Genomic DNA, 22,015 nt, shown 5'->3' on the forward strand with positions numbered 1-22,015 from the left:
TCCTGCCCCAGTTAAGGGACATAGTTCCTAAGTAGACAAAGGGAATCCCAAATAGTTTCTCAGTTAGTTTTTGTTCTTTAACAGTTGTCCCAAATAAGTGGCTGCCCCGATTAACTGAAGGCCCAATTAACTGGAATCCACGGTACATACAGCACTGTGCAAAAGTTTTAGGCACATATGCTGTAGCTATGGTGCCTAAGACGTTTGCACAGTACTGTATTTGTTAATGTGGAATGGAGAGCGAGTTTGCAAGTCTGACAGCAGTAAAGTATGTTGGAGCTCTGCAGGAGGGGTGTGGGACTGGTGGTAGAGTGCCAGGGATGGTGGGGTGGGGTGGGGTGCTGACACAGCCAGCCCTGAGTCACCAGACAAGGTCATTTCATTGCAGACAATTAGTTTACTGATCATTACAGAATGTCTCTCTGCTTCCCACTCCTTCCTCTCTCCCTTCCCCTTTTCCAAACCAAGATTCCCATGTCCTTAACTGCACCCCCCCCCACCCTTCCCACTCTCAGTCCACAATAGAGACCCATATCAGAATCAGGTTTATCATTTTCTATATATAAAAGGTGAATTTTAACCCCAGGATTTTAGACTTGGGTCCAGAGTGATTACTGTCAACCCATAACAGAACCAGAGGGAGGTAGTGGACGCTATCTACATAGACTTTAGTAGGATCTTTGACAAAGTCCCACATGCGAGGCTGTCCACTTGGTGCTCAGTTTGAAGTAGTCACTTGGATTTCTCTTTGGCCTCGCAGGAGAAGCCAGAGGGTGGTAATAGATGGTTGCCTCTCTGACTGGAGGCCTGTGATCAGTGGTGTGCCATACAAAAGTGGAATACGAAATTTTCAATTGTATCGAGTATGCAAACTTTTCCCACTGAGGTTGGGTGAGACTGGGTCAACAGATCACAGATGTAGGGTGAAAGCTGCAGTATCCGAGGGGGATCTTCACTCTGTGGTGAGAGTGCGTAAATTGTCGATAGTCTGAATCACCATCAGGTTGATCGTCACTGACGTGTATTGACATTTGTAATTTTGCAGCAGCAGTACAGTGCAAGACACAAGATTATCATCAGTTACAATTATTATATGATGTAGATGACAGTGTTCTTGCCAATGACCAAAATTGTTTTTGGCAAGTTTTTCTATGGAAGTAGTTCTCCATTGCCTTCTGGACAGTGTTTTTACAAGATGGGTGACCCCAGCCATTATCAACACTCTTCAGAGATTGTCTGCCTGCGTCAGTGGTCGCATAACCAGGACTTGGGATGCACCAGCTGCTCATACGACCATCCACCACCTGCTCCTATGGCTTCACGTGACCCTGATCCAGGGGGCTAAGCAGGTGCTACACCTTGGCCAAGGATGACCTACAGGCTAGCGGAGACAAGGAGCGCCTTACACCTGCTTTGGGAGAGACAAATCTCCACCCCACCACCCAATGTTATAAATAAGAAAAAATTATGCAAAAGAGGAATAGTGAGGTAGTATTCATGAATTCATTACCAGAGGGGAAGAAGCTGTTCCTAAAACATTGGATGTCTGTCTTCAATCTCCTGTACCTCCCTCCTGATTGTAGGAAAGAGGAGAGGGCACGTCCTGGGTGATGAGGGTCCTTCATGATGGATGCTGCCATCTTGAGCACCGCTATTTGAGGATGTCCTCGGTGGGGAGGCTTGTTCCTGTGACGTGCATTCAACTGTAATGTTTGAGAGGTTTGATAGGTGCATGGACGAGAGAGGTATGGAAGGTTGTTGTCCGTGTCAGGCATTCCCAGCTTGCGGTCCATGAACCCTTCGGAAGTTGGGAACCTCTGGCCTGGGTGCAAGTAGATGGAACTAGGTTGGCATAGACCAGGTGGGCCGAAGGGCCTGATTCTGTGCCGTCATACTCTATGACTACAGGATAGAGCCTTTCAGTTGCGAGAAGAGACTGGAGAGATGATGTATGTTTTCCCTGGAGCAAGGGACATAATTGAAGAAAAGAAAATGATGCAGGGGTATAGATGGGGGATAAACTGCAGGAAACATTCTCCTGTCGTCAGAAGTGAATAACATAGAGGAAACAGATTTAGGCTTGGGGATGAGTTATTTTGGGTGGGGGGGATGTCTGAAGGGGGCTTTTCTCAGAGTTCCTGACAGGATTTCAGTTCCTCTGGAACAGAAGGCCACAGGCCGCGTCCTGAGAATCACGATCTGGTTTATGATCACTGATGGGTGTCATGAAATTTGTTTTCTGGTAGCAGTGCAGTCAGGTTACAAAAAATACACAGTGCGAAAGAAACTACAGGAAGTTGTAAACTCAGCCAGCTCCATCTCGGGCACTAGCCTTCCCAGCATAAAGGACATCTTCTAAAGGCGGTGCCTCAAAAAGGTGGTGTTCATTGTTACAGACCCCATCACCCAGGGCATGCCCTCTTCCCATTGCTACCATCAGGGAGGAGATACAGGAGCCTGAAGACACACACTCAATGATTCAGGAACAGCTCCTTCCCCTCTGCCATCAGATTACTGAATGGACAACGTACACTACTTCAAACGTTTTCCCCCCCTTTTTTTTGCTCTCTTTTTGCACTATTTATTGAATTTAATTTATAGATATATATTTATTATTGTAACTTGTATATTTCATTATTATATATTGCCAATGTACTGCTGCAGCAAATTAACAAATTTCACAACTTATGCCAGTGATATTAAATTTGATTCTGAAAGTAGTGTTAGTGCTTAGAAATCTGATGCTTTGAATGTATACGTGACAAATAAAGCTAATCCTTATCCTTATTTTGGTGCCTGCACCATCCACTAACTAGATTCTGGGTGTATTCGGTGAGACGCACTTGCTATGTAAAATATCTAACTCGTGCGTGTGTGTGTGTGTGTGTGTGTGTGTGTGTGTGTGTGTGTCTCTTTCCCTCTCCTGTGTCCTGTTCCCACCTAGGCTGCCAATGCCTTCCTCGCCCAGCGAATCAGCAGTATTAACTCCATCAGTGCCTTGTGTGAGGCGACGGGGGCTGATGTGGAAGAAGTAGCTCATGCCATTGGCACAGACCAAAGGATTGGAAGCAAGTTCTTAAAAGCCAGCGTAGGTAAGAATCTGATATCGTGGCTGAGTTATTGGCCAACCTGTCTACTCTGCTATATATCCTGAAGATTTCAATTTTCCTTTTTGGTTTAGTTCAACTTGGTGTAAACATAAGAGGTTCTGCAAATGCTGGAAATCAGAATCTGGTTTAGTATCACTGGAACTATCTTGCACTTTGATGCCTAATGTTAATTTTAATTTGGAATTGGTTTATTATTGTTACACGTACCGAGATACAGTGAAAAGCTTGTCTTGCATACTGTTCATACCGATCAGATCATTACACAGTGCACTGAGGTAGAACAAGGTCACAAAATACCACTGCAGAATAAAGTGTAACAGCGACAGAGAAAGTGCAGTGCAGTTAAATAATAATGAGCAAATTTATAACAAGGTAGCTTGTGAGAACAAGAGTCCATCTTTTTGTACTAGGGAACCATTTACTAGTTTTATAACAATGGTGTGGACGCAGTCCTTGAGCCTGGTGGCACTTGCTTTCGGGCTTCTGTATCTTGTACAGAAGAGATTCTGCAGATGCCGGAAACCCAGAGCAACATATGCAAAAAGCTGGAGGAACTCAGCAGGTCAGGCAGCATCTATAGAGGGAAACAAACGATCGACGTTTTAGGTCAAGACTGTTCCTGCACTTATTTAGATTCTTGATTGGTCAGGACATGAAGTGATACAGGGAGAAGGCGGGAGACTGGGGCTGAGAGGAAAATTGGATCAGCCATGATGAAATGGCAGAGCAGGCTCGATGGGCCAAATGGCCTAATTCTGCTCCTATATCTTATGGTCTAATTCCTCTCTGTACACCTGTGCCTAGCATCGTGTTATGGACATACAGCCAGTCCATGTACAGTATATGAGCTATCTTGTGTATTTATATTTGTGTCTTTGTTATGATGATTATTATTACATTTTTTATTTTATAGTGGGTTTTTTGTGCTGCATCAGATCCGGAGTAACAATTATTTTATTCTGCGTTGTACATGTCTTAATGCTATCTTCTCTGATCCCCGTAGTCTAAAGATTAACTATTGAAGATTAGCTTTACTTTTCACGTGTACATTGAAACTTGCACTGAAGTGCATTGTTTGCATCAATGATCACTCAGTCTGATATGCTGGGAGGAACCTGCCAAGCTTGTGGTGCCAAGATAGTATGCCTGCAACTTACTAACCATAATCGGTATGTATGTCTTTGGAATTAGGAGGAAACCAGAGCACACAGAGGAAACCCACGTGGTTAACAGGGAGAATGTACAAACTCCTTGCAGATCGTGGCAGGAATCAAACCCCAGTCAGTGATCACAGTCACTGTAAAGTGATTGCACTAACCACTATGCTACTGTGCCACTAAAGTTCTACTGCCCGTTCCTGAGAGTTTACAAAACTCTTTGTACTGTATTTCATTATACTTTCCAATTAATAAATAAAATCAAAAGTACGTGATTTTTAAATTTTCATTCTTAATATTTGTATTACCAAAAAAACATTTGAAGTGCTGGGCAGTTTTCAGGCCATGTAAAAATAAATAAATTACTTAATAAATTTCCTTCTCAGAGCAATGGTTGGTCCACGTAGCTGTAATAAAAATGAGAGGGGATGTTGCCCAACATCCCAGCCGGAGAAGCCTTGCTCCGTGAAACGTTCCCATTTTGTTACTTGTTTTGGAGATGCAGCTCATTGAATAACATTTTATAAAATTCTGTTTATTTAGGTTCAAGATTCAAGATTGTTAAATGTAATCTCCAGTATGCAAGTGTAAAGGAGAATGAAATAATTGTTACTTCAGTTCTGATGCAGCACAAAAAAAATTCAATAAGATGAAGACACAAATATACTGTAAATGCAGCGATGCTAGAAAGTTTGTGAACCTGTACGTTTTCCCTATTTCTGCATAAATATGACCTAAAATGTGATCAGATCTTCACACAAGTCCTAAAACTAGATAAAGACAACAGAATTAAATAAATAACACAAAAACATTATGCTTGTTCATTTCTTTTTTGAGAAAAATGTTCCAATATCACATTTATCTGTTGGAAAAGGTATGTGAACTTTTACTTTCAGTAACTGTTGTGACCCCCTTGTACAGCAATAACTTCAACCAAACATTTCTAGTAACTGTAAATCAGTCCTGCATATCAGCTTGGAGGAATTTTGAGCCATTCCTCCTTACAAAACTGCTTCAACTCTGAGGTCTTGGTGGGCTTCCTTGCATGAACTGGTTGCTTCAGGTCCTTTCACAACATTTCTATAGGATTGAGGTGAGGGCTTTGACTTGGCCATTCCAAAACACAAATTTTCTTCTGTTTAATCCATTCTGTTGTTGACTTACTTTTGTCTTTTGTATCATTGTTGTTGCATCATCCAACTTCTATTAAGCTTCAGTTGATGGACTGCTACCCTAACATTCTCCTCTAAAATGTTTTGACACAATTTTGAATTCATTTTTCCCTCGATGACTGCAAGCTGTCCAGGCCCTGAGGCAGCAAAACAGCCCCAAACCACCGTGCTTCACAGCTGGGATGAGGTTTTAGTGTTGATTGCAGAGCACTTTTTCCTCCAAATATAGCAATGTGCATTTCTGCCAAAAAGTTCAACTTCTGTCTCATCTGTCCACAGAACATTGTCCCGGAAGTGTTGTAGAACATCCAGGTGTTTATTTTTGAAAACTTGGGACATGAAGCAACGTTTTTATTTTTTGGAGAGCAGTGGTTTCCTCTGTGGTGTCCTTTCATGGACACCATTCGTGTTCAGTGTTTTTCTTATAGTGGACACATGAGCAGAGACTTCAGCAAGTTCTAGAGATTTCGCAGGTCTTTTGCTGTTACGCTTGGGTTATTTTTCACCTCCTTCAGCATTGCAAGTTGTGCTCTTGGTGTGATCTTTGCAGGATGCCGAGGGAGAGTATCTAAAAAAAAAATTTAAAAATCTAAAAAACAGTACTAAGTTTCCTCCATCTGTTGACAATTTCTCCTAATGTGGACTGAACACTCAGGTCCCTAGAGATGCTTTCGCAACCTTTTCCAGTTTCATGCATTCCTACAATTCTTCTACAATTCTCTACAAGTCGTCTAAAAGTTGTTTTGATCGAGGCATGGTACACATAAACAGATCTTTCTTGAGACGAGCAGGCTCTGTCAGTAACCCTGTTTTCTGTGTCTTTTTACAGGGCAGGGCACCTATACAACCCACACCTCCAATCTCATCTCATTGACTGGAACACCTGACTCCAAATAGCTTTTGTAGAAGGCATTAGCCCAGAGATTCACATGCTTTTTCCAACAAATGCATTAAATATTGGATCATTTTTCTCAATAACGTTTTTTGTGTTATTTATTTAATTGGGTTCTCTTTATCTAGTTTTAGGACTTGCATGAAGATGTGATCATATTTTAGGTCATTTATGCAGAAATAGAGAAACTTCTATAGGATTCACAAACTTTCTAGCACCACTCTACATCAGATAGCTCATATACGTTGATCGTACGTCCATAAAGTGACGCTAGGTACAGGTGTACGTAAGGTGACTGACAAGAAATGATAAAGTAGTGGTGATTAGGGGGTGTGGAGGTCCTTCATGATGTTACCGACTCTTTTCTGGCACCTTTCTGTGTACGTGTCCTTGGTGGGTAGGCGGGTGCTGGTGATGCGTTGGACAATTTTGACTACCCGTTGTCGAGCCTTCCTGTCCGCTGCAGTGCAGTTTCTGTTCCATGCAGTGATGCAACTTTTTAGGATGCTCTCTACACTGTAGAATGACTTGAGTAAAGTCCATCTCTCTTCAGCCTCCTCAGAAAGTAGAGGCATTGGTGGACTTTCCTGCTTGTGTAGGATGTGTCTGGGAATACAGGAGAGATCGTGCGAGATGTGAACTCTCATGAGTACTTTGTGGAGCTTTGTCACTCTTGTCTCACGCTTGTGTCTCTTGCTTGCAGGCTTTGGGGGCAGTTGCTTTCAGAAAGATGTCTTGAACCTGGTTTACCTCTGTGAGGCGCTCAATCTGCCAGAAGTGGGCAGATACTGGCAACAGGTGAGCGCATACTCAAAGTTCAAAGTACATATCATAGGCAGAGATTAATTTTCTTCTAAGCATTTATAGTAGAGCAGATATATTAAATATCAATGAAAAGCCATAAGAACATTTTGCCGTCTTTTGTGCCACAGTCCCTAGGAGATATTGGATTGCGTAGAGGGAGAGAGAGTTTAAAATAAATGAGAGAGGGCCATTGGAATGTTTTGTGCACCTCAGTTCCTGAGGAAACATTTAATTGAGCATATTAGAAACTTGGCATAGAGCAACAACAAGAAGTTGGGTTTACATGGAGTGGCCATTGTCAGGGTGGGCCAGTGTTAGAGTGGAGAGTTGTGCTTTGTCTCATCAAGGGTTTGCCAAGGTGAGGCAAAGGCCATGGGTAGATTATTTTGTTAAATTTATTCTTTCTTTCTTTCTTACTTATTGTACATTTAGAGCAGTGGGAATGCCAGGCAGGATAATGGAATGTGGGAAGGCAGGGAGGCCTCCAGTATCTCTGAGGACTATACCTGAAAGAAATGCATCCATCTGCAGTTTCTAGCAGATTGTGTCAAGGAGTTGAAGCTGGAACTGGATGATTGCTGGATCATTCAGGAGGCTGAGGGTTTGATGGACAGGACAAACAGGGAGGTAGTTGCACCCAAGGTACAGGACACGAGTAACTGGGTGATCATCAGGTGGGGAAAAGGGGATGACACCAAGATCGGGGGTATAGTGGACTGAGAGGAAAACTATCAAAGCTTACAGTGGGATCTAGACCAGCTGAAAAAATGGCAGGTGGAACTTAATGCAAAGAAGTGTGAGGTGTTGCACTTCTGTAGGGCCAACTGGGGTAGGTCTTACACATTGAATGGAAAGGCATTGCGGAGTGCTGGTGAACAGAAGGATCTGGGAATACCGATACATAATTCTTGAAAGTGACATCACAGGTCGATAGGGTTATAAAGAAAGCTTTTGGCACTTTGACCTTCATAAATCAAGGTACTGAGCTCAGGATTGGGATGTTATGTTGAAATTGTATAAGATGTTGAGGCCTAATTTGGAATATTGTGTGTAATTTTGATCACCTACCTACAGAAAAGATGTAAGTGAGATTGAAAGAGTGCAGAGAAAATTTTACAATGATGTTGCTGGGACTTGAGGACCTGCGTTTTGGGAATGGTTGAATTGGTGAGGACTGTATTCTCTAGAACATAGAGCACTGAGGGGAGATTTGATATACAAAATTAGGAAATGTATAGAGAGGGTAAATGCAAGCAGGCTTCTTCCACTGTGGGTGGGGTTACAACTAGAGGTCATGGTTTAAGGGTGAAAGGTAAAATGTTTAAGGGGAACATGAGGGGAAAGTTCTTCACTCAGAGGCACATGAATGATAGAAAAATGGAGGGTTATAGTCATAGTCATACTTTATTGATCCCAGGGGAAATTGGTTTTTGTTACAGTTGCACCATAAATATGTAGGAGGAAAAGGTTAGAGCGATCTTAGAGTAAGTTAAATGATCGGCACAATATTGTGGGCTAGAGGGCCCGCAGTGTGCTGTACTGTTCTATGTTCTATGGCCCAAACAGAGAAGGGGTGGTGAGACAAGAGCCCAAGGTGACTGGTACACTGCAGAAGGCTGTAGGGTGATGGGCAGGTTTTGGGTTGCCTGTGCAGGGGATGGGAACCCTGCCCAGGGAAAGTGATAGCAGTTTGACTGGGAGCCACAGTAGCATAGAAGTTAGTGCAACACTATTATAGCTCGAGGCATTGGAGTTTGGGGTTCATTTCCGGCGTCATTTGTCATGAGTTTGAACATTCTCCCCATGACACCGTGTGTTTCCTGAGGTTGCTCCCATCTCCTGCCAGAGTCCAAAGGTGTAAATTGTCCCATGGTCAGGCTAGGGTTAAATTGGTGGGTTGTTGGGCGGCCGGTTTGGGTCAGCAGGGCCAACTCTGAACAGTTTCTCTAAATACAAAATTAAAAAAATAAAAACAGCAACGACCTCGCGCTCAGTGTCAGCAAGCTCAGGGAACTGACTGTGGAAGCACTCCAGTCCTCTCCAAGGGACCAGCAGCAGAAAGGTTGGGCTTCTTTAGGTTTGTGGATGTCAACATCTGGAAGAGCTATCCTGGGTCCAACATATTAATGCAATTACAAAGAAGGCACGACAGCAGGTGCAGTTCATTTGGAGTTTTAGGAGATTTGGTATATCACCAAATACTCTAGCTAGTTCGTACAGTGGAGCCGTGACTGGTTGCGTCACAGCCTTGTACAGAGGCTGCGATGCACAGGATAGAATGAGGCTGCCGAAGGTAGTAGATTGGGCTAGCTTTTTCATGAGCACAAGCCCTTTTTTTTTTTCAGTAACCCTCCCCTTCAATGGGTTGTCTCACCTCCCCTACAGCCACCAGTGCTCCTCCGGTCCTCCCGTTTTTGTCACTTGCCTGCTGTTACATAACCGCCAACAATGAATATCAATCGAGACAGGTTATATAAGAACAACCAAACATTTATTAAACACGAATAAACGATAAAAAAAGCAAACGAAAACCTTAACTGGAAGTTAACTGCTATGCAGCCATTCGACAAATTGTCACTCGGCACTGGTTCTTAAAGTGTTAACTGCGGAACCAGTTCTTAAAGTGGTAAAGTCAGATACAGTTCTTAAAATGGTAAATTCAAAAGTCCGACAGATTTATACATTCAATTGGGAGAGACTTCTCTGGAAAAGGATTTCTTCATAGACGCGACTTTCCTGCTGGTTCTGTCCAAAGGATTCACGATGCAGGAAATAAACAGTTTAAAACAACTGACCTTAATTTCTTTTAGAGAGAGAAAACCTTTGCATGAACTCTTTTCTCTTTTGGCAAGAGTTGTCTTTGATGCAGGTCACTACTCCTTCAACGAAGACTCAATAAGGTCGATCCTTTGTCTAACTGCCGAACAAAACCGACTCCTCGCAATCCTTCGGGTCCTGTACTTCGATAAAGTCTTCACTCTCCCGTACTACTGCTGGAATAAGGCACATCAACACATCTAGCAAAAATTGCCAATCCAGCACTATTGTACCTTGCAACAGAACGTAACAACCATTTTAAAAATGAAACTGTCATAAAAACAAATACACAACAGAAATGGAGACACGGTACGTTCTAGCTGGAAATCTAAAAACTAAAAACTAACTGCGTCATCTGGGGTCTTCCGTTATATACCCGTGGTGCACAGGTCATCACGTGACCTCACGTCGGCGGGAAAATTACATCAGGTGACCTCCAAAAGACCATTACGTCATTCTCACCAAAAAAAAATCACAGATCTCCTTGAGGTATGTAACACTTCAGCTGTCCCAACCTCCAGCTGCATAACACCCAAGTTCATCCCCCCACCCCACCTCCTGGTTCCGTCCGCTCACAAATCACTCGGGTTCCCTCTCCCAGTCCGGTTTATTGTCAGCGAAAAGCTTTTGTTCAAAGTTCAAAGTGAATTTATTATCAAAGTACATAAACGGAACGCCTCCATATACAACCCTGAGATTAATTTTCTTGTGGGCATACTGAATAAATCCATAGGATAATAATCATAACAGAATCAGTGAAAGGTTGCACCAACTTGGGCCTTCAACAGTGTATAAAAGGCAACAGTGCAGGTAGAAAAATAATAATAATAGATAACCAAACAATATCAAGAACACGAGATGATGAGTTCTTGAAAGTGAGTCCATTGGTTGTGGGCACATTCCAATGATAGGACAAGTGAAATCTGGGTTCCATCCAGGCAGATTGCTAGTACCATCAGGTAGACACCTTCGATCCCACACCGCCAGGTTGAGAAGCAGTTATTACGCCTCAGCAATCAGGCTCTTGAACCAGAGGGGATAACTTCAGTCACCCCATCGCTGAAATGTTCCCACAACCAATGGACTCACTTCCAAGGACCCTCCATCCCATTTTCTCAATTTTGTTTATTTTTGATTTATTATTATACAGTTTGTCCTCTTTTGTACATTTTTTTTGTCAAATGTCCGTCTTTGGGTGTAGATTTTCTTTGATTCTATTGTGTTTCTTTTATCTACTGATTATAATTACCATGTTAAACAGGCGTTTAGACAAGAATAGGATACAACTCTAATGGGGCAAAAAGGTCAGTATTGATGTGATAAATCGAAGGGCCTGTTTTAGTGCTATTCTTCTTTGTGACTTTCTTCTCACCACTACCATTGGGAAGAAGGTACAGGACCGTTGCGTCCCAGAGGATCAGGTTCGGGAACAGCTATTACCCCTCAACTATCAGGCTCCTGAACCAAGCAACGCACACAAAATGCTGACGGAACGCAGCAGGCCGGGCAGCTTCTGTGGAAAAAAAGTACAGTCGACGTTTTGGGCCGAAACCCTTCAGCAGGACTGGAGACAAAAAAGGATGAGTAGATTTAAAAGGTGGGGGAGAGGGGAAGAGAGAAGTACAAGGTGATAGGTGAAACTGGGAGTGGGGAGGGATGAAGTAAAGAGCTGGGAAGTTAACTGGTGAAGTAGCTACAGGGCTGGAGAAGGGGGAATCTAATGGGAGGGGACAGAAGGCCACGGAAGAAAGAAAAGGGGGGAGGAGCACCAGAGAGACGCGATGGGCAGGCAAGGAGATAAAGTGAGAGAGAAAAAAGGGGATGGAGAATGGTGAAGCGGGGGTGTGGGGTGCCAGTACCAGAAGTTTGAGAAGTCAATGTTCATGCCAACAGGTTGGAGGCTTCACAGACGGAATACAAGGCGTAGTTCCTCCAACCTGAGTGTGGCCTCTTCGCAGCAGTGGCGGAGGCCGTGGCCTTCTGTCTTCTCTGTCAGATTCCCCCTTCTCTGTCCCTGTATTTCTTACGCCAATCAACTTCCCAGCGCTTTACTTTATCCCTCCCCCTCCCATTTTTAACTATCACCTTGTGTTTCTCTTTCCCCTCCCCCACCTTTCAAATCTGTTCCTCATCGGTTTTTTCTCCAGTTCTGCTGAAGGGTCTCGGCCCGAAACGTTGACTGTACTCTTTTTCCATGGATGCTGCTTGGCCTGCTGAGTTCCTCCAGTATTTTGTGTGTGTGGCTTGGACTTCCAGCATGTGCAGATTTTCTCCCATTAGGCTCCTAAACCAGCGTGGATAATCACTCACCTCAACTCTGGACTTTTTCCACAACCTATGGACTCGTTTTGAAAGACTCTACAAATCAGATTCTCAGTATTATTTATTTTTATTTGCCCAGTTTGTGATGTTGGCGATCATTAACTCAGTAAAAGATGCCCTTCGGTCTGCCAGTCTACCAGCGCATTGAGCTGTCTTGAGAGGAATGCTGCCAGGCTGCAAGAGTACGTGCTGAGGGGTGCCCTGAAGCTTGGTGGGAAAGGACCACGGTGTTGGGCTCTCCTTCTACCAGAGAGGGAGGGTTCGGGTTGGGGGGGGCGAAGGCCCTCAATTACTGTGGTGTACATGAAATGTTGGAGATGGATTGAGCACGTGATGAGAAGAGAGGCCAACTCTGTCGTCAAGACAGCGCTTCATTGTACCCCTGAAGGGTGGAGGAAACGTGGGAGACCAAAGACAATTTGCAACTGTACCACAGAGGCAGAAATGAGGCCCCTGAACCACACCTGGGGCACAATAGAGAGATGGCCAAGGACAGACAAAGTTAGAGGAACTTCATTGCTGCCCTAAACGCAACAGCCATTTGATGATGATGATATACCAGCCCAGGGGGACCACATGGGTAGCAGTTGTGGTATTGGTGTCTATTAATGCGATAAACCAGTACTGAACACATTGGTAATGAATGTAAAGAATGAAAAGGCACAATGCAAGGTTTATACTTTAAACATTTTGTTTTTTATAATGAATAAAGTTTATTTTGGTAAAAGAAATTTTGCTCTCTTGCATCATGGTTGTCAGTGTTAGTTTATGTAAAGTTTTTGATAAATTCTATCATATTTCTTTTACTGTGAACGCCTGCAAGAACATTAATTTGTGTATTATATATGGTAACATATACAGTTGTCCCTCGGTATTCGCGGGGGGTTGGCTCCAGGACCCCCCGCGGATACCAAAATCCGTGGATGCTCAAGTCCCTTATACAAAATGGTGTAGTATTTGCATATAACCTACGCACATCCTCCCATATACTTTAAATCATCTCTAGATTACTTGTAATACCTAATACAATGTAAATAGTGTTATACTGTATTGTTCAGGGAATAATGACAAGGAAAAAAAAGTCTGTACATGCTCAGTACAGACGCAACCATCGTAGCTCTTCTGGGAACGCTGATGCTGTCTTGGCATCAGCCGATGCCGATTCTCCCGCGATCTTTAAGGTCTTGAGGCTGTAGCGTTTTACATAGACAGCCAGCCATCCCTTACCAGCCTTAAACTCCTTCCTCTCACTCACAACACGGGTAGCAAACGAATGAGACGTGAGGTGAACAGTGCTCAAACAACGAGTGCTGGAGAGAGACTGAGGACCTGTGAAATGGCGGGAGATTACAGCAGGGTATCTACACATCATTCGCGCGGATTCAGCGTAGTGCTCGGCGCGCGGCAAATTCAAGTTTTGCTTTTTGGAACTTTCTGGAATTTTTTTCCCGAATATTTTCAATCCACAGTTGGTTGAATCCGCAGATACGTAGGGCCGACTGTTTGTACTTTGATAATAGATTTACTTTGACTTTTGACTTTGAGAGTAGATCTGGAAGGAGACCAGGGTGGACAGTCAGGCAGGATGAGTACTCTGGTCTTGCCGTAGGATCGTAGGCCATAGGAGCACCTATGAGTCATTCAGCCCTTTGAGTCTTCTCAGCTATTCCATCATGGCTGAATTATTATCCCTCTCACCCACCTTCTCCAGTAACCTCTGATACCCTGACTATTCAAGAACCTTCCAACCTCCACTTTGAGATTACCCAGTGAGTTGGCCTCCGCGGCTGTCTGTGGCAATGAATTCCACAGACTCACCACCCTCTGATAAAGAAATTTCTCTTCATCTCTGTTCTAAATGGACATCTCTCTATTCTGAGTGTGTGCCCTCTGGTCCTGGACTTGCCTGCTATAGGAAACATCCTCTCCACATCCACTCCATGGAGGCCTTTTGATATTCGATGCGTTTCAATGAGATTCCCCCCCAACCCCCACCCCCACCCAACCCCAATTGAGTACAGGCCCAGAGCCATCAAACTCTCCCCATACGTTAACCCTTTCATTCCCTGGTTTATTCTTGTGAACCTCCTTTGAACCCTCTCAATTGCCAGCACGTTCTCCCTTGAGTAAGGGGCCCAAAACTGCTCACAATAGTCCATTTGCAGTCTCACCACTGCCTTATAAACCCTTGGCATCGGTTTGATTTTGTGCTGTTTCTGCTCCCAGGTAATCGAGATAAATGACTATCAGCGGAGGAGGTTTGCCGCCCGGGTAATTGGCTGCCTCTTTAACACGGTTACCGACAAGAAGATTGCGTTGTTGGGATTTGCCTTCAAGAAAGACACCGGAGACACAAGGTAGGGCTTCGTCATACGCTGCAGTGCTCCTAGCTCACTGAGTGTGTCAGGAACAGCTTCTTCCCCTCTGCCGTCAGATTTCTGAATGGACCATGAACACTCCCTCACTTTGTGCTCTCTCTTTGTGTATATCTTTTACTTATTTTTATTGTAACTTGTAGCACTGCAGCAAAGTCTTAAGACATATATGTATCTGCTGTGGTTGTCTGTTGTGGCCTTTGTTTCCGATGTGGTCTCTTCTATGATGGTGAGACCTGTCGTAAATTGGGGGAAGCGCTTTGTCGAGCATCTCCGCTCCGTCCCGATGGCTAACCATTTTAAATCTCATTCCCATTCCCATTCCCGTTGCGACCTGCGCCACGATGAGGTGACCTTCAGGGTGGAGGAGCAACAGCTTGTCTTCCGTCTGGGTAGCCCCCAACCCAATGATGAATATTAATGTAACCCCCGCCACCCTTCCTCTATTTACCACTCTGACCTTTACCCTGGGTCCCCTCCTCCTCCCCTTTCTCCTATCCTCCACTCTCCTCTCCCATCAGATCCCTCCCTTGACTTTTCCCACCCCCTGGCCTCACCTATCACCTTCCAGATAGTCTCCTTCCCTTTCCCCCACCTCTTCATCTGATGTCTTCCCTCTCCTTGGTCCTGAAGAAGGGTCTTGGCCCAAAATGTCAACTGTCTACTTATTTCCATAGATGTTGCCTGACCTGCTGAGTTCCTCCAGCATTTTGTGTGCGATGCTTTGGATATCCAGCATCTGCAGAACGTCTTGTGTTTGTTATTGCGCTGCACCCTCTCTGAAACCGTAACACTTTATTGTGCATTCTGTTATTGTTTTCTCTTCGACTACCTCAATGCACTGTTGTGATGAGATCACTGGTATGGATGGAAATCAAAACAAAGTTGTTATTGGAATTGGTTTATTATGGTGACATGACCAAGATACAGTGAGAAGGTTGTCTTCCGTACTGTTCACACAGATCAGATCATTACACAGAGCACTGAGGGAGAGCAAGGGTCAATGCAGATTAAGGAATCAGAATCTGGTTTAATATCACTGGAATATGTCGTGAAATTGGTTGTTATGTGACAGCAGTATGTTGCAATACATAAAAAATTTAAAACAAAATTACATCAAGAAAAAACGAGAAAATCTTCAGATGCTGGAGGAACTCAGCAGGTCGGGCAGTATCTATGGGGGGAAAAAAAGTACAGTTGATGTTTTGGGCCAGACTTGACGAAGGGTCTTGCCCTAAAACGTTGACTGCACTTTTTCCCATAAATGCTGCCCGACCTGTAGAGTTCCTCCAAAAAACAACAAGAGTATATATTTTTTAAAAAATTAAATGAGTCGTGCAAAAGTTGGAGCAAGGTAGTGTTCATGGGTTCATTGTCCATTCAGAAATCTGATGGCAGAGGGGAAGAAGCTGTTCCTGAAGTGTGTGTCTTCAGACTCCTGTACCACCTCCTTGATGGTAGCAATGAGAAGAGGGCGTCCTGAGTGATGATGCCTGCTTTTTAAGATATTGCCTTTAGTAGGTGTCCTGGATGCTGGTGAGGCTAGTACCCATTATGGAGCTGGTTGAGTTTACAACTTTCTGCAGGTTTTAAAAGCTACCACTACAGGCTCTTGTGTTTCCACAGTTCCACAGTTCTAAACCATCTAACCTCCTGTTTGCTTTGCGTCCTTCAGGGAATCTTCTAGCATCTACATATCCAAGTACCTCCTGGATGAAGGAGCCAGGCTACACATCTTTGATCCGAAGGTGAAGAAGGAACAAATTGTTCAAGACCTGAGTCACCCCAGTGTTTGCGACGATGATCCTGACAGGGGTATGTAGTCCTGGCAACAGGGAAGTGGAGTTTGTTGTAAAGTACACGTGTACAGAGAGGTACAGGTACAGGGAAAAACATACAGCAGCGTCACTGGCACATGGGTACAGTCAACACACGGGTTGACACTCAGTGGCCATTGTCTCAGGTACAGCAGTGTGAAGTTCTGCTGCTGTAGCCCATCCACTTCAAGGTTCGATGTGTTGTGCATTCAGAGATGCTCAGAATCAGCTTCAATATCACTGGCATATGCCGTGAAATATTCGTTTTGTGGCAGCAGTACAAAGCAATACATAAAACTATCAATTACAATGAGAAATATATATTTTTTGCATTACTAAATGACAATAAAAGAGGACTGTGTGTCCTCATAATCTAAAAAGAAGCAAAAAAAACTACTGAGGCAGTGTTGATGGGTTCACTGTCCATTCAGAAGTCTGATGGCAGAGGGGAAGCTGTTCCTAATAATATTGAGTGTGTGTCTTCAGCTCCTGTACCACCTCTGTGATGAGAAGGGGACATGTCATGGGTGATGAGGGTTCTTAATAATTGATGCTGCCTTTCTGAGGCTTCGCCTTTTAGAGATGTCCTCGATGCTGGGGAGGCCAGTACTCATGACTGAGCTGGCTAAGTTTATAACTTTAGCTTTTTCTACTTCCATAGCTGCTTCTGCACACCACAGTTGCAACACTCTTATTTGAGTTACTGTCACCTTCCTGATGACTTGAACCAATCTGGCCATTCTCCTCTGACCCCTCTCGTTAACAAGGTGTTTTCACCCACAGGACTGACACTCACTGGATGTTTTTTGTTTCTCGCACCATTCTCTGCAAACTCCAGAGACTGTTGTGTGTGGAAATGCCAGGTCAGCAGCTTCTGAGATACTCAAACCACCCCATCTGGCATCAGCAATCATTCCACAGTCAAAGTCACTTAGATCGCGTTTCTTCCCCATTCTGGTGTTTGGTCTGAACAACAGCTGAACCCTCTGACCATGTCTGAATGCTTTCATGCGTTGTGTTGCTGCCACATGATCGGCTGATTAGGCATCTGCATTAGTGAGCAGGTGTACGTAATAAAGTGGCCGCGGAGCGTAAGTAAAGAAGTCAACAAAGAGAGAAGGAATGATTGATATTAGTGCAAAAGTTAAACCACAGAGGCCGTGCAAGAGGTAGTCCATGGTGTTCTTTTGTTCAGGAACAGGGGTTATTGGCCAAAGTAGCTGGTTATCAAGGATTAATAGTGTATAAAAGCCTGTGATTTTTGGTTAAATTAATCTTCTCATTGCTGAATTCTGATGTGTTCAATCCTAGGTTCTTTCAGAAGTCAGGAAAGAGACAAGCCTTGTTCCTTCACAATTGTTTTATTTAGTGTTAATTGATCAAAAAAATTGAAAAACGGACAATAATAGAGGTCTAGTACGGGAAGGGAAAGACATGCAAAGAGAAAGATAGTGCCACTGTGTGGTCAGCTCTGTCTATACTCCATAGACAAGAAAAGTTCCGTTCAAATTTGCAGATAAGAGCAAACCAATCAGATGGTCTGTATTTAAATAACACTCCACAAAGGGTCAAAGGTTAATTTTATTGTCAAAGTATGCATATATAATAGAACTCTGATATATACTCCAGATAGCCATTAAATACAGAAAGACAATGGGTGTTGATGAAAGAAAAGACGCCAAAATTAATAGGTCACCCACCTGCCAATCGACCACAAGAAAGAAAACACCAAAAAACTGAAGGAAACCAATATAAAGTGCAGTGCAATAATCACATAAATCTCAGAATATGGGAAGTGTCTTTTCGCTGCATACGAGGAGAGAAGCTGTGCGAACTGAGTCCTGTGAAGAGCGACTGTTGACCCAGTGCTGAATGCTGCTCACCCAGGGCCAAATGCCCGGCTTCCGACCGTTTCGCACTGAGCCATCACTGACCTCCTCCGCGTTCACCTTGATGGATTCTTGATTACCTGACTGGCAGACCACAGTACGTGTGCTTGCAACACTGTGTGTCCGACAGAGTGATCAGCAGCACAGGGGCTCCACAGGGAACTGTCTTGTCTCCCTTTCTCTTCACCATTTACACCTCAGACTTCAACTACTGCACAGAGTCTTGTCATCTTCAGAAGTTTTCGGATGACTCTGCCATAGTTGGATGCATCAGCAAGGGAGATGAGGCTGAGTACAGGGCTACTGTAGGAAACTTTGTCACATGATGTGAGCAGAATTATCTGCAGCTTAATGTGAAAAAGACTAAGGAGCTGGTGGTAGACCTGAGGAGAGCTAAGGTACCGGTGACCCCTGTTTCCATCCAGGGGGTCAGTGTGGACATGGTGTAGGATTACAAATACCTGGGGATACGAATTGACAATAAACTGGACTGGTCAAAGAACACTGAGGCTGTCTACAAGAAGGGTCAGAGCCATCTCTATTTCCTGAGGAGACTGGGGTCCTTTAATATCTGCCGGACGATGCTGAGGATGTTCTACAAGTCTGTGGTGGCCAGTGCGAGCATGTTTGCTATTGTGTGCTGGGGCAGCAGGCTGAGGGTAGCAGACACCAACAGAAACAGCAAACTCATTCGTAAGGCCAGTGATGTTGTGGGGATGGAACTGGACTCTCTGACAGTGGTGTCTGAAAACAGGATGCTATCCAAGTTGCATGCCATCTTGGACAATGTCTCCCATCCACGACGTAATGTACTGGTTGGGCACAGGAGTACATTCAGCCAGAGACTCATTCCACCGAGATGCAACACAGAGCGTTATAGGAAGTCATTCCTGCCTGTGGCCATCAAACTTTACAACTCCTCCCTTGGAGGGTCAGACATCCTGAGCCAATAGGCTGGTCCTGGACATATTTCATAATTTACTGGCATAATTTACATATTACTATTTAATTATTTATGGTGCAACTGTAACGAAAACCAATTTCCCCTGGGATCAATAAACTATGACTATGCTTTAATCTTCCTTGCCGCTTCAAGATGGAGTCGCTCATGACCCCGTGCCTCATCCTTGGTCTTTTCCATGAGTCACCTTGTGTTCTCGGACCTTTTCAGCATCCCTCCCACCCACCCCCTCCCCCACCGTCTCTAATCTACACAAGGCAGCTCAGCACTGGGTCCTTCGATCGAAATTCAAACTACGTCACAGGCTCTAACAGTTTCTGTAACACAAGCATGACAAAAAGAACAGGGAGACGGCGTAGAAAATGTGAAACCTGAGAAGCTTCCAGAGATTTCCAGAATAATACAAATGTAGCCACCAAGGGACATCTACATATACATACTGAGGCCACTAGGAAGCATGCTAAACAGTCACATGTTTAGAAGTAGTTGTATAAAACACTAGCAGATAATTAATCATTAAGCTGCAACAAAAATAATGATTAAGCAGTCTAATCCAACATTACTGCTGAACTTTTGAGGGACCGTGAAGTAGAATTGAAACAGGTGGTCATCGAGAAATCTCGTCTTTTGTGGCAGACAGAGCGAAGGTGCTTGACGAAGTTGTCCCTCTATCTACATGGGATCCCACCGATATAGAGGATGCCATACCAGGGCCACTGATAGGTTCAGCGAGTTGGGGATTGTGGAGGGAATGGTTCCTATAGTGACTGAGTCTAGTACCAGAGGACCAGATTGTTTCCACGGATGCTGTCTGACCTGCTGAGTTCCTCCAGCGTGTTGTGAGTGTTGCTAGGACCAGAGGGCACAGCCTCAGAATGGACGGACGTCCCTTTAGAGTAGAGATGAGGAGGAATTTCTTCAGCCTGATGGTAAATCTGTGGAATTCATTACCAGAGATGACTGTGGAGGACAAAATCATTGGGTATATTTATAGCTGAATGGCCTAATTCTGCTTCTGTGTGTTATGATCTTGTAGTCTTACAGCACTTAGGTCTTTGTCCAATATTCCGGCTGATATTTCTGCCAGCCTTTTATCCTGCAGCTGCTTCTATGCTTTTTATGGCTGTTATGCCACATTAACGTTGACAACACTCGTGCTGAAATGTAATGCCCTGATAGCACAGAATGATCATTGTGAGTGCAAGCTCTTTTCTCTCGTAGTGTCTCGGTTGGTCACTGTCTCGTTGGATCCGTATGAGGCGTGTAAGAATGCCCACGCGATTGTCATCTGTACAGAATGGGACATGTTCAAGGTATTGAAATATTGATCACTCCAGGTAGCACTCGGATGAGAAGTTATTGATCTGAGACCTACTGTACCTTGGGTGCCAGGGCAGCATAGCAGTTAGCGCGACACTGTTGCAGCTTGCGGTGTTGAACTCAACACCGGTCCAAAGACATACTAGTTAATAGGTTAATTTTATTTATTTATATTTAGATACAGCGTGGAACAGGCCCTTCTGGCCTTTTGAGCCGTGCTGCCCAGCAACCCCGATTTGACCCCAGCCTGACCACAGGACAATTTTAAGTGACCAATTAATTATAAATAATTATATACAGTATAATTTTTAAAAACCTAATAAAGTTGGAGGTTAAAGGATGGATATGGAATGAAATGTTCATAAATACACAATTTCCAGTACATTGTAAACAGTGGTTTAAAGTGTTTACAGTGTAGTGAGGGGATGGGAGGGGTGGCTATCTCGAATGGTTGATCAGAATAACTGACTGGGGGAAGAAGCTTTTAAGGTGGTGTATCCACAAGAGATTCTGCGGATGCTGGAAATCCAAAGTCTCCCACATGAAAATGCTGGAGGAACCCAGCAATTCCAGACTGATAAGGGTTTTAGCCCAAAATATCGACTGTTTATTCCTCTCCATAGGTGCTGCCTGAGCTGCTGCATTCCTCCCAGGGCTTTGTGTGTGCGATTTAAGATGGTGTGATGTTTTTTGTTTTAATACCCTATAGAACTTTCCAGAAGGGAACAATTTGTGGTGCTTGTGAAGAGTGTGCCATTTCAAACTGGGTTTGATGTCTTTTCAGGAGCTGGACTATGAGAGGATCTACAAAGCAATGCTTAAGCCAGCGTTTATCTTTGACGGTAGGCGTATATTGGACAGTCTTCACGAGAAGCTCCAGCATATTGGTTTCCAGGTAAGGGAAACGGCGGGGCAGTGGGTCTCAACACAGGGATCAGTGGCTTCAGTTTCACCTCCAATGTGGGGGACGGGAGGGGATGGGGGAGAGAGACGGATGGAGGCAGTGGACAGGGAAGCAGTAGTGGTTCCCAGTGAATCTGAATCTGAATCAGGTTTAATATTGAACCTTTATGATGGAATGGCAGAGCAGATTCGATGGGCTGAATGGTCTCATTCTGCTCCTGAGTATTCTGGCCTTGTGGAAGGGCATCTTTCTGTGCTGTAGTACTTTGAGGTGAAATATATTTAACTAATCAAAGGTTCCAAGCGCAGTTGATAGCATGCATATGCTGGATTTGCCAGGAACAGCCATATCCCACAAATGCACCATCAGGTGGTGGGATCTTTCCCACAAACTCAGGCCAGTCCATCGCAGGTAAAGCCCTCCCCACCGCGGAGCACTGACACAGGAAAGCAACATCCATCATCAGAGACCCCCA

At 44.2% G+C, this 22,015-nt stretch overlaps 1 protein-coding gene across 5 annotated transcripts in view; it reads left to right on the forward strand.

Annotated features, from left to right (window-relative positions):
* LOC140200610 (UDP-glucose 6-dehydrogenase-like) overlaps positions 1 to 22,015 on the forward strand; it is an 87,592-nt gene that overhangs the window by 60,732 nt on the left and 4,845 nt on the right. For 4 of the 5 annotated variants that reach the window (XM_072264160.1, XM_072264161.1, XM_072264162.1 and 1 more), the window contains 6 exons: positions 2,945 to 3,092; positions 7,035 to 7,129; positions 14,501 to 14,631; positions 16,325 to 16,464; positions 20,538 to 20,629; positions 21,421 to 21,531. In XM_072264160.1, coding sequence (XP_072120261.1) covers positions 2,945 to 3,092; positions 7,035 to 7,129; positions 14,501 to 14,631; positions 16,325 to 16,464; positions 20,538 to 20,629; positions 21,421 to 21,531 — 717 coding nt within the window. The remainder of the gene's footprint in view (positions 1 to 2,944; positions 3,093 to 7,034; positions 7,130 to 14,500; positions 14,632 to 16,324; positions 16,465 to 20,537; positions 20,630 to 21,420; positions 21,532 to 22,015) is intronic. The other variant, XM_072264163.1, reaches the window with a different exon arrangement.

This window comes from Mobula birostris, chromosome 7 (assembly GCF_030028105.1).
Source record: "Mobula birostris isolate sMobBir1 chromosome 7, sMobBir1.hap1, whole genome shotgun sequence".
Classification (NCBI taxonomy): domain Eukaryota; kingdom Metazoa; phylum Chordata; class Chondrichthyes; order Myliobatiformes; family Myliobatidae; genus Mobula; species Mobula birostris.